Source organism: Rhinolophus ferrumequinum, chromosome 6 (genome assembly GCF_004115265.2).
Source record: "Rhinolophus ferrumequinum isolate MPI-CBG mRhiFer1 chromosome 6, mRhiFer1_v1.p, whole genome shotgun sequence".
Taxonomy (NCBI): domain Eukaryota; kingdom Metazoa; phylum Chordata; class Mammalia; order Chiroptera; family Rhinolophidae; genus Rhinolophus; species Rhinolophus ferrumequinum.
Window position 1 is genome coordinate 43,217,588 of NC_046289.1, and position 18,898 is coordinate 43,236,485.

The following is an 18,898-nucleotide window of genomic DNA, read 5'->3' on the forward strand; positions in this document are numbered from 1 at the left end:
GGTAAAAAGGCAGAGAAAGTGTGATACAGCCATACCATGAAATACTCTTTAGCAATAAAAAGGAATGGATGGTAAATTCCAACACCAATCATAAAGTCAAAAGATATCACACTTGAAAAAATAGTTGAAATTTAAATCACAAAGTGCTAAATTCCTTAATTCTACAAATCAGAAGGAAAAGCCCAATAAATTCAATTTTTAAATGGGCACAGTTCATGAACAGTTCAAAGAAAAATAAATACAATCATCTTAAACATATAAAACAAACGTCATCTTAAACATATAAAACAAACTCTCACTCTTAAGGGAAATGCAAGTTAAAACTATAATGATTTATAAGTATTCATCTATTAATTTGAAATGATCAAAAAGTTTAGTAACACAGTATCGCTGAAGGCATAGGGAATAAAACACTCTGTATAGCCACTAGGATTATGAATTAGCACAAATCTTCTCTGGAGAGAAATTTGGGAACATCTATCAAAATTTTAAATGCACATGCTACTGCTAGAAATTTACCTTATAAAATATTGGATATATTTAGACATGTGTCTAGTGATATATATCATAGAACATTATCAGTAGTGCTGTTTTCAATAGCAGGAAAGTACCTAAATGTCAACCAATAGGAGAATATTTAATAAAGCGCAGTCCAATCAACTGCATACTAAGTAGATGCTAAAAAAAGAATGAGACAAAAGTCTGTGTGTACAGAGAACTTTCTGGAAAGCCAAAAAAGGAACTGAAAGCAACACCTGTGGATGAGATAAAGGTAGAAAAGGAACTTCCTTTCCATTATAAACCCTTTTGCAACTTGATCTTTTCAGCAAATGAAATAAATGTACTGCCTACTCAAAAGTTTTTAAGATAATCAAAAATTAAATACAATAATTCCATGTTAGTGGAGAAATATACAAACAGATCATGAAAACAGAATAAGGTCAAAAAAAGTTCATTCAAAAAAAGATTGAGAAATAAGAGCATTACTCTCAGATAAACAAAAATAAGATCCAAAATTGATTTTTAAAAACCCACAAATGTCAGAAATGGAAAATGTAGGGGACTTTTAATTTACTAATCTTGGAGACAGGATGAGGTCATCAAAACTCAGACAAAATCCAAAAGCCACTCTTTAATAGGTGAAAAGCAATCAATGTACTAGACCATATTAATAAAGAAAAAAAAAAACACAGGATCATCTCAATTGATGGAGAAAAAGCATTTAATTAAATTCTAAAACACTTTCACGATTGATAAGATTCAACAAAAAGGTATGAAAAAAATCCACAGCTAACATCATACTCAATGGCGAAAGACTAGATGCTTTCCCTCTAAAGATAAGAATGTCCCCCCCTCTTCAAGGTCAACAGCACATGAAAAGGATTATATACACCATGACCAAGTAGGGTTTATTTGTGGAATGCAAGGATGGTTCAAAATATGAAAATTAATCAATGTAATAATACACCACATTAACAGAATGAAAAGGAAAAAAAAAACACATGATCACCCAATTAATACAGAAAAGGCATTTGACAAATTCAACATCCTTTCATGATAAAAAACACTCAGTAAATTAGGCCTAGTAAATAGGCCTAGTAAATAATTGCCTAGAAGGAAATTATCTCAACATACTAAAGGCCATATATGAAAAACCCACCGCTAACATCATACTCAATGGTAAAAGACTAAAAGCTTTTCCTCTAAGATCAGGAACAAGGCAACTTTCTATTCAACATCATACTAGATTCTAGCCAGAGCAATCAGTTAAGAAAAAGAAATAAAAGACATGTTAATTCGAAAGGAAGTAAAATTATCTCTGTTCACAGATCAGTAGAAAACCTTATTAAAAAATATATTAGAAGAAAGAAATTCAGGAAACTTGCAGGATACAAAATTAATACACAAAAGTCAGTTGTATTTCTATACACTAACAATGACCAATCTGAAAAGGAAATTAAGAAAACAGTCTCATTTTCTATACCATCAAAAAGGATGAAATACTTAGGAATACTTAACGAAGGAGGCAAAAGACTTATTTGCTGAAAATTACAAAGCATTGCTGAAAGAAATTAACACAAATAAATGAAAACACACCCAGTGCTCATGGATTAGAAGATTTAATATTGTTAAAATGTCAAAAGACTTATTTGCTGAAAATTACAAAGCATTGCTGAAAGAAATTAACACAAATAAATGAAAACACACCCAGTGCTCATGGATTAGAAGATTTAATATTGTTAAAATGTCCATATTAACCAAAGTGATCTACAGATTTAATGCAATCCCTAACAAAATCCCACTATCACTTTCTGCAAAAATTTTAAAAAGTCATCTTAAAATTCATATGGAATCTCAAGGCACTTGGAGGAGCCAAAACAAGCTTGAAAAAGAACAAAGTCAGAGGCCTGTTTCCTAATGTCAAAACACATAACAAAAGCTATAGTAATCAAAACCGGGTGGTATTTGCATAAAGACAGAGATATAGACCAATGGAACAGAGAAGAGCCCAGAAATAAACCCTCACATATAAGGTCAAATAATCTTTGACCAGGGTGCCAAGACCACACAATGAGGAAAGAACAGTTTTTTGAACAAATGGCAGGGGAAACAAGTTACCCACATACAAAACAGTGAAGCTGGACCCTTCCCTTAGAGCATGTACAAAAACTGATTAAAGACTTGAAACTATAAAACTTCCATAAGAAAACATAGGATAGATGCATCATGATACTGGATTTGGCAATGATTTCTTAGATATGACATCAACAGCACAGGTAACAAAAGCAAAAATAGACACTTGTGACTAAACCAAATTAAAACATTTCTGTGCATCAAAGGAAACAGAGTGAAACCTACCAAATGACAGAAAATATTTGGAAATCGTGTATCTAATCAGGGGTTAACATTCACAATAAAGAACTCCTATAATTCAACAATAAAAAATAATACAAAAAATAGGCAAAGGATTTGAAGAGACATTTCACAAAGAAGACATACAAATGGCCCACAAGCACATAGACGCTCAGCATCACAAATCGCTAGAGAAATGCAAGTCAGTACCACAATGAGATATGACACCTCAGCCCCATTAGGATGGCCGCTATCAAAACACCAGAAAGTAAGTGGTGTGAGGCTGCAGAGAAGCTGGAACCCCTGTGCACTGTTAGTGGGAATGTAAAATAGTGTAGACACTTTGCAAACAGTATGGTGGTTCCTCAAAAAATTAAGAATAAAATTACTACATGACCCAGCACTCCCACTTTTGGATATATCCAAAAGAACTAAAAGCAGGATCTCACAATAGCTGAGAAATGTAAAAATCCTAAAAGTCAATCTATAGATGAATGGTTAACCAAATGTGGTATATACATATAATGGAATATCAACTAGCCTTAGGAAAAAATGAAATCCTGTCTCAGGCTACAATATGGATGAACCTTGAGGGCACTGTGTTAAGAGAAATGAGCCAGTCACAAAACAAGTACTGTATGATTCCACTTACATGACATAACCTAAAATAGTGAAATTGTTAGAAACAGAAAATGCAATGGTGGTTACCAGGGGTTGGGGCTGGGGGGTGGGGATGAAGAAATAGGGAGTTATTTAATTGCTAAGTTTCGGTTTTACAAGATAAAAAAGTTCTGGGTCGTTTGTGCAACAATGTGAATATACTTAACACTATTGAACTGTACACTTACAAATGATTTAGAGGGTAAATTTTTTTTACACAATTTAAAACTTTAAGTAAGGAAATTAGACACATCCCATTAAATATAATTATATATTCCCCCCCAAAAGGAACGAAGCACTGATGCGTGCTATAACATGACTGAATCCTGAAAACATTATGCTAAGTGAAAAAAGCCAGTTACAAAAGGCCATATATTATATGATTCTATTTCTATAATATCCAGAATAGGCAAGTCCATAGAAACAGAAAGATAAACTAGTAGTTTTCAGGGGCTGGGGGGAGGGGGAAATGGGAGCGACTGCTAATCAGTACAGTGTTTCCTTTTAGGATGATGAAAATATGTGAATTAAATACCTAGTGGTGAAGGATACACGACTCGACGAATATACTAAAAAAACCACTGAACTGTACACTTCAACAGAGTGAATTTTAAAGTATGTGAATTACAGCTCAATGAAGCTGTTGTTTTAAAAAATCCAAATGTAAACGAACAGATTTGACAACTTAATTGTTTTCCACTTCTGTGCAATGAAAGATATTATAAATTACATAATAAGATGAATGACAGGCCAAGATAAAATATTTACAACATATAATCGAGGGTTGACTATTATGCATCACATACAAAGAATGAAGAAGAAAAAAAACAGACTGAAAATGAGCAAAGAATATGAACAAGCAATTCAACGACTACAAATGGTTAATAATCATAAAAATGTTCAACTTCAGCAGCAAGCAAACGTATGTAAATGAAAATAAGACATTTTCATTTTATCAGTTTATGAAAGTTTTAAATTTTTGATAAAACTGTGGTTAATAGGCACTCTCATAAAAATGTTGGTAGGAGTGTAAACTTTGTTGGGGGGGAATGCAATTTAATAGCAAATTAGAAGTATGCACATCCTCTGACCAAGCAAAACTACTTTGGATTTAAAGAAATACGTAAGTACAAAAATATATATTTTTATATATAAGGATGCTGACTGGTATAGTAGCAAAAAATGGAAACAACCTATATGTTCATGGAAAGGAGAAAATTTAAGTTTATGATCATACTGTGATACATTCTGTAGGAGTTCAAAGAAATGAAGTGATCTGCGTGGGAAGGTGTGCATAATACCCTATGATGTAAACACAATTCAGAAGATCTGGGGGGTGGAAAATCTCTATTTTTAATAAGCACCCTCAGTAATTCTGATTTGACTACTCCACAAGACAAAAATGTTAAATTTATCTGGGAAATATAATCCCTTCGATTTTTATCCCTAGGTTATGCCCTTTTAGTTTATTTTGCCTTGTGTTTTCTAAGGCGAACTAATGTGTGTTTGACTCCTCCACTAGATCATGAACTCCTTGAATGTCTTACTCTTTCCCAGCAACTAGAATGGTGCTTGGCACAAATGGGCACTTAATATACGTTAGGTGAATGAACTTTTAGAAAATAAAAAACAAGTTATTTTTATATTTATTTGTTTAAAGAGTCACAAATCTCTTGGAAGGAAAGAATAAGGAAGATTCTACTTCCATGACCATGGGTATTTACGTAAAAATGAAAACATGCTTTATTAAGATTTTTGTTCATTTGCAATGTTTTATAGTGGCTTGATCCATATGGAAACGATAAAAATCAGCAAAAAAAGGAAATGAAGGAAGAAAATAATAACTGATGAATCCTCTATAAACCATTTTATGTTTCTCTTTTATTCAAGTAATTTTAGAAGAACTTTAAAATTTTACTTAATTTTTTTCCATTTTTGAGGAGGCTTATAATCTTCACCTTATTTTTAAGGTCTCTCTACATCTTAAAAAGTACTATAAATTATTTTCTTTAAGGCAAAAAAGGTTTTGCTCCCCCCAAATATTAGAAAATCATCAGGGAGATTTCGACATTAACTACATATATATGTCATTTCAACAGAATGAATCTTAGCAAAAACCTGAAATCTAGATTAGACTGAAAAAAATTTGAGTTTTTCTTTAAAATATTTAAGTACTGTGTTGCGAACGGTCTATAATTTTAACATAATACACTTTTTTTAAACCTAGAGACTAACATCTAGAGGTAATACATCAGAATCCTTCATATGTACTGTGAATCTCACACAGGTCCAGACTGATCTGTTGAAATAAAACTCTTTATTTACAGTATGTACTGGTAAAGATTATCATATAAAATTAAAATCTCAAACCCTCTTTCAATATATGTATGGAATACAAAAGACCTTTGCAGTTTTCTATAAAGTAAATTTCAATAGTCATCCCATTTGTAGATTCAATAAATTCTACTGAAAATATTCAAGATTTTTCTAAATAAAAATGAGAGCAAACAATGTTATAAACTGCTACACTATTTTAAAGAAGCAAACAATGTTATAAATAGCTAAATAAACTATTTTAAAGAATGATTTTTAAATCTCCTTATTTATTTTTGATATCTTGTTATATAATAGAAAGATCACTGGCTTTGGAAGCTAACTTACTTGGGTTCAGAACCCTGACCCCTTCACTGAAGTTTTGTGAATTACTTTCTTCAGGTCTCAGCTACCTTTCATAACATTTAGGCTATTTACAATTACACTTTTTAAATTTCAAAGTTTAGAGGTTTAAATGAGATAAAAATCTATAAAGCTCCTAGCTTACTGCTTGTCAGAACAGATGCCCAATAATTTTTAGTTATGCATCCCATTCTTTCCCCAATTCATGTATTAGACTTCATGGTAATCACTTTTAACTGAGCCTTAAATTATTCCACACAGTACATATATCACAGGTTATTATTCTGTTATTATTGGATATTTAGGTTCTTTCTCATTTTTATACTAGAAATAATGTTGCAATGAATGTTCTTAGGCTTTGGGTTTCCAAAGGTGGCATAAATCAAATGGTATTTCTAAGCTCTTGCTACATATTGCCAAACTGTTCTTTCAAAGAGCTCTACTGTATTGGTACCAGCAGTAAACGTACACTTTAATATGTCATCAATATTGAAAATATATATTATTTAAATCTAATACTTAAGACAAGATTTAACACCTCATTGTCTTATTTTGAATTTTCTTTCAGGACTAGTAAAAGTATCTTTTCACGTTTCCTAGTTGCATTTCCGCTCTAATAACTTACCTAGTTATACATTTTGCCTAATAGGTCTTAGTGAGTTCTTTCGTTTAGTCTTATGTTTGATTCAAGTATTTTTCTATTTGATATACTGTTATATGTATATCCATGCCACTGAGTCTGCATGGACTCCTGGTGACCCTGTGAATGCGTGACGTCCACAATGTCCTGTCAACAGCCCTGCTCTGCTCCTGTGGACTCATGCCTAGGGCTTCTTTTACGGAGTCAATCCGTCTCATATTTGGTCTTCCTCTTTTCCTGCTATCTTCTGTTTCTCCCATTATTGTCTTTTCCAAAGAACCCTGCCTTCTCATGATGTGCCCAAAGTCGGACAGCTTCAGTTTTGTCATTTTTTCCTCCACAATATTTCAGGCTTAATTTGCTCTAGGACCCACTTGTTCATCTTTTCTGGCGGTCCAAGCTATCTGTAGAACCCTCCTCCAACATCGGATGTCAAATGAATCACATTTTTTCCTAGCAGCCTTCTTCACAGTCCAACTTTACTTTTATACTTGGGATTTTTTTTTTAATGATGTAAAAAAAACCCCCTAATGCATAGAGATTTAACATATTTACATAATCAACTGTATCCATCATTTCCTTTATGGTGTCTTCAATAATATAGAAATATAAATTGCTAACTTTATATTTAAACTTCACATGGGGAAGTGGTGAAAAGCACAATATGCTCTGAGTATTTATATTATACATAAGTGATTTTCCTGTCTAATCTATATCTTACATAATAAAATCATTAATTTTAAAATTAAAATAAACTTTAAGAGCAGAAATAAAACATTCAAAAATATAGCTCCAAAATAAACATTGAAACAAAATTCTAGGAACTGCAGAGAACACAGAGAGGTGATAAATTGAATTTGTTTTTTCAAAAGCAATTCAGCCTTTTTATTTTTACCTACCTTAAAGAGATTTAATTCTAATACTACATTCAACATCCAGCTAATTTGGCGCTGCAACAGCCCCATCTTCGGTATATCTAAAGCTTATTTACATTTTAGTTTTAATAATTTATCGGCAGCAGTACCAAAGAATTAGAATGACTAATCTTCGCACAAAACTACTGGGTCACCGGCAAGTACTGCCAGCACTGTAATAGTATGGCTCAAAAAAGAGAAAGGCTTAAAATATTCTTCCAATCACCCAGATATCTACCAAGAAAATTTCTTAAAGGAAAGAAATGGATCGCGAAAACTGAGTTCTCCCTTTGTTCCACCATCCTACCTGCCCCATGATTACCACAACCAAATCCTGCAGCTGGCTGGTCTGCAATTAGCATGGTGACTCAATTTTCATGGGGAGACTGGGCCAACGTGATGTAGAGCTCACTGGCAAATTCTGAAATGCTGTATTTCAAGCACTATATATATTACAGACTTGATCTTTAAATTCCATCCCAGTAATATTTTATATGGTGGATTTCTTTGTTAAACTGCACTTACTTGTTTCTGAACCTAAATGGATGGCTCATTAATCTCACAATTAAATTTTTTAAATTTCATATGTACAATTATACAGAGGGGTTTTTTACTGATTCTGATTGTCAAGATTCCTTTCCAACCAAAAAGTCTATCATTCTTAGTTCTCAAGATAACAAGAATAAAGACATCCATTATTAAAAACACACTAGATTCCTTTGTAAGGAATCTCTATATAAATAGTAATAAAATTATTAAATTCACCAGATAAAAAGAATATTATCTACAAAGAAATGTATATCTTAGATTTTGTTTTGAAGTCAGAGACCAGTGCTGCCAAATTAGAAAGAAAAGTTTCTAGGAAAAAACCCACCTACAGAAAAAATTAGTGCTTTTGACTTCCCAAAATTAAAGTACAGAAGAGCACAGCTTGTGTTGAATTGTTAGAAGGCAAATTTTCTAAAAGTAGAGTAGAGTGAATCACAAAACCTTTGAATGCCCTTTCCAATATTTATCAGAGCCTGCGTCTTTGAATTTGCATCACCTGATCTCTAAGCACTAGCTATTAGGCATGTGGAGGAAGGCAAATTCAATTATAAAAAATGAGAGAAGGAAACTGTGAAATATAATCCAATGCTAAAGGAGCCCTTGGCAGAAAACACTGGGAACCAATGTTATTAAGATGTAGCAGAAACCCTACACACACTGCACAAAACAAGATGGATCATTTTAACTATTTAGGAGTGCTGAAGCATCTGCACTTTTTTTCCGTAAGGCAAAACCCAAGTTTATATATATATATGTATATGTATATATGTGTATATATATATACGTATATATGTTTATATATATAAATTGATATATATATATATAAATTTCAAACCTTTCCTATAAATTATTCATACAACTCCCAAGCCTAAAATAATTGTAATTCTCTACATAGAAATACTCTAAAAAGGAAAGTGATCAACCTAACTTTCTAAATTACTGAGACTATAAACCCAGTACACCTACGTTGTTGGTTGGTTTTCCCTAGAGGTATCGCTATATTGTTCCACATCAAGTTAGAACTACTTGTGGGTCAGCCGATGGCTCAGGTGGTTGGAGCTCCGTGCTCCTAATGCCAAAGGCTGCCGGTTTGATTCTCACATGGGCCAGTGCCAGATGGCTCAGTTGGTTGGAGTGCGGGCTCTCAACCACAAGGTTGCTGGTTTGACTCCTCGAGTCCCGCAAGGGATGGTGGGTCCTGCAACTAACAAAGGCAACTGGACCTGGAGCTGAGCTGTGCCCTCCACAACTAAAACTGAAAGGACAACAATTTGACTTGGAAAAGTCCTGGAAGTACATTCTGTTCCCTAATAAAGTCCTGTTTCCCTTCCCCAATAAAAAAAACAAAATTAAATTAAAAAGAACTACTAGTAACAGAGCTCAGGAATCCAAATACTATAAATAACTCAGACAACAGATATTCATGATGTTTTATGGAAAAGATTGTTTGACAAACATTAAACTTAAATAGAAGCCACATTCCAAGACTTAAAAAAGAGAAAGATAAAATAAGTGACTTGTTTAATTACAAATTGAAGAATGGCATCCATATGATCACTTAAAGTATATTTCAGTGTTTCAGATTCTTCAGCCTGTAGCATCCAAATACTTCCCAAAAAATATTAGGACACATTTAGAATTAGGAGGAACAAGGAGAGATCACCTTCACACGTACTTAATAATTTTTAATTTGTTATGATAATTTTTAGTAAAAAAAGACATTAACAGATTCCTATGAATTGTTTCATTTTATCTTTGTTATTTATTGTCACTGTCCTCAATGAGAAAAGGATTAAACTACAATGAGTTCTAAAAGACTATAAACATAAAACTGTACAATAAAAATTTAACTTGCTTACTTCCCTACTTCTTTCAATCCTTCCCGCCATTACAACTCTCCCAAAGGGGTGACAGGGAGCTAAAAGTAGATTTCTTAAAAGAAAAAAACCACAACCATAAAAATTATGATCCATATTGTTCCTCCAGAGGAAAAAAACACTTAAATTATTCTCAAGCAAGAGAACACATAAACTTCTAATTCCATCGTCTTTGGAGAGTTAAGAATGGCGCAAAAGGAAATCAGGAGAAGCTCTCTTAGCTGACTTCCTCTTAACTGGATTAACTAACTGATGTTCTCCACTGCCTCTTCTATAAAACATCCTAACAGGTTCTCTAGCAAGCTGACTGCTTGTGCCAGCAGGCCACTCTCAGTGCTTTTGTGCACTTCTGCTCACACCACTTGATGTGCTTACCAAGAACGAGAGGTGTTTATTCTCAAACTTGTTTATGCCAGTTGCACTTGTAATTACAAAATTAAATATTACAAAATCAATGAACTATAAGTACAAAGAAAAAGATTTTATGAAAATTAAGTTGAATGCTCTGCAAAGACCCAATAAAAGAAAGTTGCTTAAAAAAAAATACAATGGAATTAGGTGAGTGGCGTAAGTATAAAAGATTTTTTACCCCAGTTGTAACAGATTCTGGACTCAAGTTACTTTACAAGTCTTTAAATTCTCTCTCTGCTTGACAATCTAAAATTGGGAATTCAGCAGTCTCAAAAGAAAGTCCTTCACCCCACATCACAATATTGGCAAGTGAAGATAGATTAATATGGTTTAGAGATGTTTAACTTATTACATATTGTTTTAATCACTCATTACTTTTATCTATTAACTACTGGTTCCAATTGGGATAAGAGGGGATACTGTATCCTTCAGTAATCCACTAGAAGAACACTGACTTTAGAACACTAGAAGTAACACTCAACATCAACAATTATTATTCCTCATTCCAATCTATGAGAACTATCTAATCCATGGACACACGATGTGAACTTACTCAGATGTACTAGCTAAGATCTTTAAAAATCTGAAAAGGAAGATATCTCTTGAGAAGGTATAATTTGGTTTAAATTTGATTGATATAAAGCAAACCTTGAGATAACTCACCAAACTTTCACATGACTACTCCAAATGAATGCAAAGCTGTTCTCTACATGCTAGACTGAAATAATTAAATTAGCAACAAATATAAAGCTGAGTATTAATGGATCTGTTTATTCAATTCTGAATCAAGTACTGCATCCTAAAGAATTATTTTTTCAGTCACTACAAAAATATTTTGCTTTTGCCATTATGCTCTAACTCGCGTCTACTTAAATAAATATACATAATATTCTAAACAATGATTCTAAATAAAATAATACTAAAGGAGGGAACTATCTTCCCTCTCAAAGGACATTACAAAACATTTTAATCCAAAATTATTTGTCCTTTAACTTTTTTAATTATGTGAATTCTATAGCTCATCAACACCAGTAGTGGTACACCATGTAAATAAGGTTTAAAATGAAGTACACTCTACACGTGGTACTCAATATACCAAAAAGATTAAAATTTTTTCTGTGCCCCTTTGTTTATATGGATCAATAATACATGTGGCTAATCCTGCTGGGTTGTCAGTATTTGAGATTCTCCTCTTCATTAAAACAAAAGCAGAAACACACACACACACACACAGATGACTAACTAGAAGAATACAACAGAAATATTTTTTTCTCTCTAAAGTAAGTAGCGTCTATGGATTCTACATTAAACATGTGGTATCTTTGTAATTAGAAAAATTTTTTTAAAAAGAGAGTATATTAAATATCCAAGTCATCAATTACCTAGAATGGGGGTGGGAACAATAAAGGGAAGGATACCCCTTTTCTCCCTACTCCATTTCCCATCCCTATTATAAGTCACTGTTTATGATATGAGGTATGCCTCCGTTGTGTTTAGATGATAAAATGGTTAAAATTCATTGAATTAAAGTAAAAGACTACTGTATTTAAATGAATTGGAGAAGTAATATATGTTTACTGAACAACTGCCATGTAACAGGCTCACAGCTAGCTATTACAGGAATACACAGGTGAATACAGCAGAGTTCTTACATTTTGAGGAACGAGCAACAGAATGTTATGAGCACGCAGGAAGGTGAAATCGACTCTGGATGGGGAAGGAATATCAGGTATTAGTGGGGAATCTTGGAAAGATTAATGGAAAAGGATTTAAAAAGCATTTGAAACAGGCTTCACAGAACAAACAGGATTTTAATACCGACAGGCAAAAATATACAACAAATCAAGCATTTTACAACAACCTTTATTTCATCTCCCAATTCTTCTAGTTAACTATGGACAATGAAAAGAATTCTCTTTAATATGTGGTTCCAAAATGAATAAAGATCTTAAAATTACTTACTGTTAAAGAAATAAAATGATTATAAGAATGGATAAGGATTATCTAATAAAATGGGGAATCACAGAACAATTATTTTGATTTTTTAGAAACATGAACCACACATAAAAATATTCAGCTTACATCAGAACATAAAATCTATTTAAATCTAGTGTTTAAGGCCAAAAATGGGAAAAAATGAAAAATTAAATTTACTGTCACATTCTGGACTCAAGTGATAATTGTGAAGAACTATACAGGAAAAACTGAACTCTTAAGAGCTTGTAATGATTTTAAATGCATGCATGTTTTAGAAAGAAAGAGGATGTTGGAAGCCATTTAATATTTTTAGAAAATATTGTTTGCTAGATTCAAAACAAACAATCTATTGGCAAAACTAATCCGTTAGCAAACTGAATACTGTGATGAAGTAGTCACTTCTATTAATAAAATACAAAGATAGTCTTTTAATAACATTCAAGAATCTTATAGGTTCTTTATTGTTTTTTATAAAGCAGAGAGGACTTTAAAATATATTCATCCTAAACTCTAAAGATTACTCAGAATCTTCTTTCAGTAACTTTTTCAGATTCATTGAGCATTCTCCTACCCCATATATTTACTGAATCAATGAACTTCCATAAATTGTTTTCTGGTAAGACCTTTTTATACATAACCATAATGTTTGCTTTATTTTCATTCTATAATAACAATGAGAAATTAGAAATCCATTTACATGCCACCAAGCAATTATATACCACCTATTCACATTTATGTATGCCACAAACAATGGATTTATTTATGAAAACTGGTATTAGATCAAATTATACTTTAAATATATAGTTAATTTTTATTACTTGTGGTAGTTGTATTGTATAAAGTCACCACAAACGATGAATTAGTGAATAATGAAACACTGCTCCTAGAGGAAATATAGGGTTCAGTTCCTGTAAGCCTCTGGCCGCAACATTTTCATCAACTGACCAATACATAACCTTGTTTTATGTGTGTTTCTGTTTAAAAACACCTTATTTAATATATATTGATGATTTGTTACCATCAATCTCATAGCCAACAGCACTTTTTAACTCATGCCTAATCAAAACTGATATAACACATGTATTTTCTCCATAAGGCACATCACAGCCTCTTGAACTCACGAACACTAGACAGAACTCCAGCATTATGCTTGGGGGCCTTTTGAAACTGTGAAAACACCAGAAAGCACAAAAACGTGGCATTAAATAGAATGAAAAGAGGACACTTGTTTAAAGTAGCAAGAAAACAAGAAGGCAAAAGTCAAGACCTTGCTCAATCACAGGTGGGAAAATGGGAGTTGTCAGCTGACTCAAACTTTTCATTGCTTTGCGCATGTATTTAAATGACCATGAAATTGTTGTATTGATTTTGGAATTACAAATAAATTTGAGATGGCAGATATTCACAAATACAGAATGTGCAAATAATGAGGACTGACAGTACAAAGAAAGCCCAATTAAATATATCTCATGGGAAATATTTTAGTACTTCAACCCGTCAATTTTGTAAATGCAAGGGTTTACTTATTGGATATCAAGAATGGGCAAAACTTTATGACACTGTTTTTAAATTGTCACACTAAAACACTGCACTGAAGCATTCTATAAATTTTCAGATGAAGAGTAAAGATGGAAAAATATTTAAAATTTATTGCCTATTCTTTAAACAACAATCATTAGGGGAAAATACTATAGAAAGATATCAAAAACTGCAGCTTTAACACCTTAATTTCTTATGAACTATCTGCTTCTAATATCTTTTTAGGGGTAAATCAGCTGTTTACCCATTACTGTTACACATTAAAAGGGTCATATGGATAGCTGTACCCTGCAGTATTAAAGCAACAAGAAGTAAGATACAAATTATAATATATTAAGTTAAACTACAAAGACATGAAAAGACAATTCGTGTAGACATTAGAAATAAACACATATACTCAAGCAAAAGTACCTTAGTAAAAAACTTTAAAATTTTCTTAAGTTTAATTTAAAATATTACCCAACAGAACCAGAATGTGTGTCCAATCTGCATTTCTACTCTTCATAACAAAATTTAGATACGTATATAAACAACATCTATTCACAGTGGTACTTGAAATTCATATTAGTGAAAATGAAAACAACAAGATATATTAATTAAGACTAGAAGAAAATTTGAGAGCTGGGAATCAAATCAAATAAAAGCCACCAACATTTTTTCCTTTTAAATCTCAGATGATGTTCACTGCAGCATGTTTTTGGCAGAAAACTAGAAAATTTTGTCTTTTAATATAGGACTTATCTAAATCACAAAATAGTATACAGTCTAGTAAGAAATGAGCTAGAATATATATATACATGCTCACATGTGTACACATAACACACCATATATAAATGTGTGTGTATGTGTATGTATACAGCCTTCAATTAAAAGTGTGTGTATCTATCTATCTATCTATATCAGACAAGGAAAGATGCCTATAATGTATGAGTAAGGGGTAAAAAGCCAAGCCACAGAATACATGTATGATTCCTTGAAAAACAAGAAACAGAATTTGCTTATGTATGCATACACACTTAGTTGTTAATGAGGAAGGAACTTCGGCACTTTCATTTTTTATAATGAGCATGTTTCATAAGTATACAGTGGGTTCTCAACAAGTGTTAAGTTTTCTTGTTATGGTTATTTTAAAAATAAAATAATGTAAAATAAAATTCATGTTGTTTGAAAATGACTCCTATGCCACTGAATATCCAAAGTATACCTTTTTTTAAAAAACTATGCTTCAAATAAATAAAATAGTTATTTAGAAAAAGAAAATGACTCCTATAACCTTAATTTATTCAGGTAAATTCTGCAAAAACAAACATTTACCAGTTCAAAGAATTTTAGTAAATGGTCTCAAAATTCAACATTCAACAATCCCCCAAACTGAAATGTTTAATTATTTGTAACAGAGGCAGGCAAACTTTTTTTGTAAGGGCCAAACAGTAAATATTTTAGATTTTGCAGACATACGTGGTCTCTGTTGCATATTCTTATTTGTTTTTTTTGTTTTTTCTCTTTTAACAACCCTTTAGAAATATTTTTTAAAAAAATTCTTAGCACAAAAAACAGGACACAGGCTAGATTTGCCTTGCTGGCCATAGTTTGCCAACCACTGATTTATAACAACAAACCAGCACCTGGAATTCTTAGATTTTAAATAAATTACACCAAAGGCATCAGAGATCACAATAGGTCAGTTTTATTCTTCATTAAATAAGGTTGCACTATAGCAATTAAAATTACAAGTTAACTAGTACATTAAATTCTATTAATATGCTAAACATTAATCAAATGATGGGAAAACACAGTAAATGAAATTTCAAATATTCGTATTATATAACCATGATCATGTGTGCACCTATAAAGCACACATATCCACTTTAAAAAATCAGCTGAAATTGAAATACTACACATCAAAGCTCAAATCTCCTTTTATAATAATAAAACCATTGACTCATTTAAATAATCAAAATTAGTTAGTCATTTGTTTCAGATATCATCAACACTTAGAAATTAAGAACTGAATTCAGAGACTAGTAATAATTACTGGGTTTTAATTTTTTAATTTGTAAGTTATTATAAAATATTAACCAATAATTTAAAATATTAAAGTATAAAAGTTTATATTCTTGGAAACTTTTTTAATATTTACTGTGTGAGCAACCATCACTAGAAACTTGACTATACTTTTTTCTTTGTCTAAAAGATAGCTTTCATATATCTGATTCTGTCTAAAATTGAAAGATTATTATCATCTGGATGCTATTACCAAATGTAAATTTCATTATGAACAATAAACTGGTTCAAATACTCTAAAATGAAAATGTATCCCCCCAAAGTAACCAAAGAACCATTATAGAATAATCTTACCTAGACTGGTGGGTTTTATTAGTTCATCCAGTAAATCATAAAATGGTAATTTTTGAAGTTTTATATCCGGATGGACTGGGTGAAGAGCTGACGTAAGATGTGGGAGTTCCAGTTCATGTTTAGGTCCCAGAAGAGAAACAGGGAGTAAAGATGAGGATGCAGGGTGACCATCGTAAGTGAGTTGTGGAATGGTAGATGGAGACAAAGCTGCTGGCATAGGACCTGAATGTACGTTGGGGATGGACAAGTCCGCGGGCGTCATTATTTTCTGCGGGAACCTCCGCCTATAGAGTTCTTTAATTTTCATTTGTACAGCAGGACTGCAGCCAGCCTTCAGCAAATGCAGGGCTTTTGTGAGAAGTTCGTGTTTGCGTCCGTGCTTGTTTCTCCCAGCGTAGCCCAACAGTACTTGAAGTTCAGAAACTCTAAGGCTCATAACCATTTGCTTAGAGACAAAAAAAAATGTAAAACATTAGTATTCCAATAATATAATTTATAATATTATGCAGTACTTTATTATAATCCTTATTGTTTGCTTAAAGGACAATTCATTTACAGTCAATTGTAGTTCTTTTAAACTTAAAGTTTAATCATTTAACGTAAGTAATTAAAGAAAATTAATATTCATAAATTCACTGACTTCTACCCAGGGTGATGAAAGATGTAAGATAACCACATCTCACCTCATTCCACTGTTTTGATGAAATTGTCAGGTATTTATCAAGCACTTACTTGAGTCTCCAGGAGAATGCTGAGTGCTATATGTGGATGGCAAAAGATAATAAGCCCTCAAAAACATTTGTTTTCTTGGGGTAAAAGTATGTAAGCATATATGAAACACATAAACAGCCCACCTCAAATACCAGATGTATGCAGAATATAAATAACATATTATCAAGTATTACATTCTATACTAACTTTGGAATTTGTAGGACTTAAAACTATACGTTTTTTAACCCATTATATGCCAGATACATTTGATACATTCACATGAGTTGTCACCAAATCTTTACAACTCCACAAGGTGTTATCCTTGCTTTACATATGTAGAAACTATTAGGTTGGTGCAAAAGTAATTGCAGTTTAAAAGGTTAAAAATAACTGCAAAAACCGAAATTATTTTTGCACCAACCTAAAAGTTGAGAGAGGTTAAATAATTTACCTAAGGCCACAGAGCTGCTACTAAGTAGCAGTCACAATTCAAACCCAGATATGTATGATTCTGAAACCCTGGCTCTTTCCTTCCACTAAAGCATAAGGAAAAAGACGGAGCTGGAAACATATTACTGGCAAAGCCAGGCTACGAGTGTAGGAATTCAATCCACATGCCATAATGTGTGTTAGGCTATAGTAAAGAAATCTATTTAACTTTGTTTCACCCTGTGTTTCACCCAAACTTATTGGGTCACTGTTTTGCCTTTTTACGCAACTATTAAGAGACTACCAATAGGCAATGTCCAACTATAGCAATCCTCTCATTTTAAAGTGGTGGAAAATGGAATCCATAGAGAAGAAATGGCTTACCCAAGATCATACATCTACTAACAGCAGAATCCTGACTTACCACCACTGACAGGGAGGTGTTAGGATAGAAGACACATGTAAGCTTACCATTTGCTATTTCCCCAACTGTTTTCTGCTCTCACCTCATACCAAATACCAACACACAAACGCTAAACTGCCTTCCCTAATTCCCCACCACTCCCTGAGATGACAACCTCCCCCAGCCAATCTTCTAGAAGTTCTTTACAGATTGCAAAACAATTAAAGGAAAAAATAAAATAGTGAGGGGGAAAAAGGTATATAACGAGCTTTATATGCAATAAAGCTGGTTAATCAAAGAAATATGAGCCCTTCTAATTCTCTGGCCTGGAAAATGCTTTATTTCCTCAAAGTGCAGCTTTTGCCCATTAGGCCTTTCCCTCATTACTTTTACTGACCATTTTTCCTATCTTTATTTTAGCATTTATCTTGCTGTATTATAATTTTTCTGTTTATACAAGTGATTCCATGACCAGACTGAGGTCCTCTAGGGCACAAGGCCATGTTACCCTCAGCATCTAACACTAGGGCCTGACAACGGTAAACACTCTTCAAATGACTGGAGAGAGAAACAGACAGAGACAGAGAGACAGAGACAAACAAATAAGAAAGGCACACCAGAAGAAGAAAAAGTGGGAGTGGAATCTACAACGATAAGTTTATACAAATAACTGTAACATAAATGCAAATGAAGTCCCAAAACTTTATGTTCTGTAGAAGGCAGGCAAAGACATAATGTAGATATAATGTAGATTTGGGGTAGACTTGAAAACAAAGTCTACCGCAAACCCCATAAATGTTTCTTTTAAACAATGTCATCACAGATTAAATAATTACTAATGATAATGTCAGCAAGATATTCATTTCTCCCTACCATCCAAAATGTCCTCACAGTACAAAAT

At 32.6% G+C, this 18,898-nt stretch overlaps 1 protein-coding gene across 1 annotated transcript in view; it reads right to left on the reverse strand.

Moving 5' to 3' along the window:
• PIAS1 (protein inhibitor of activated STAT 1) overlaps positions 1-18,898 on the reverse strand; it is a 111,431-nt gene that overhangs the window by 64,773 nt on the left and 27,760 nt on the right. The window contains exon 2 of the mRNA XM_033107513.1: positions 16,455-16,899. Coding sequence (XP_032963404.1) covers positions 16,455-16,899 — 445 coding nt within the window. The remainder of the gene's footprint in view (positions 1-16,454; positions 16,900-18,898) is intronic.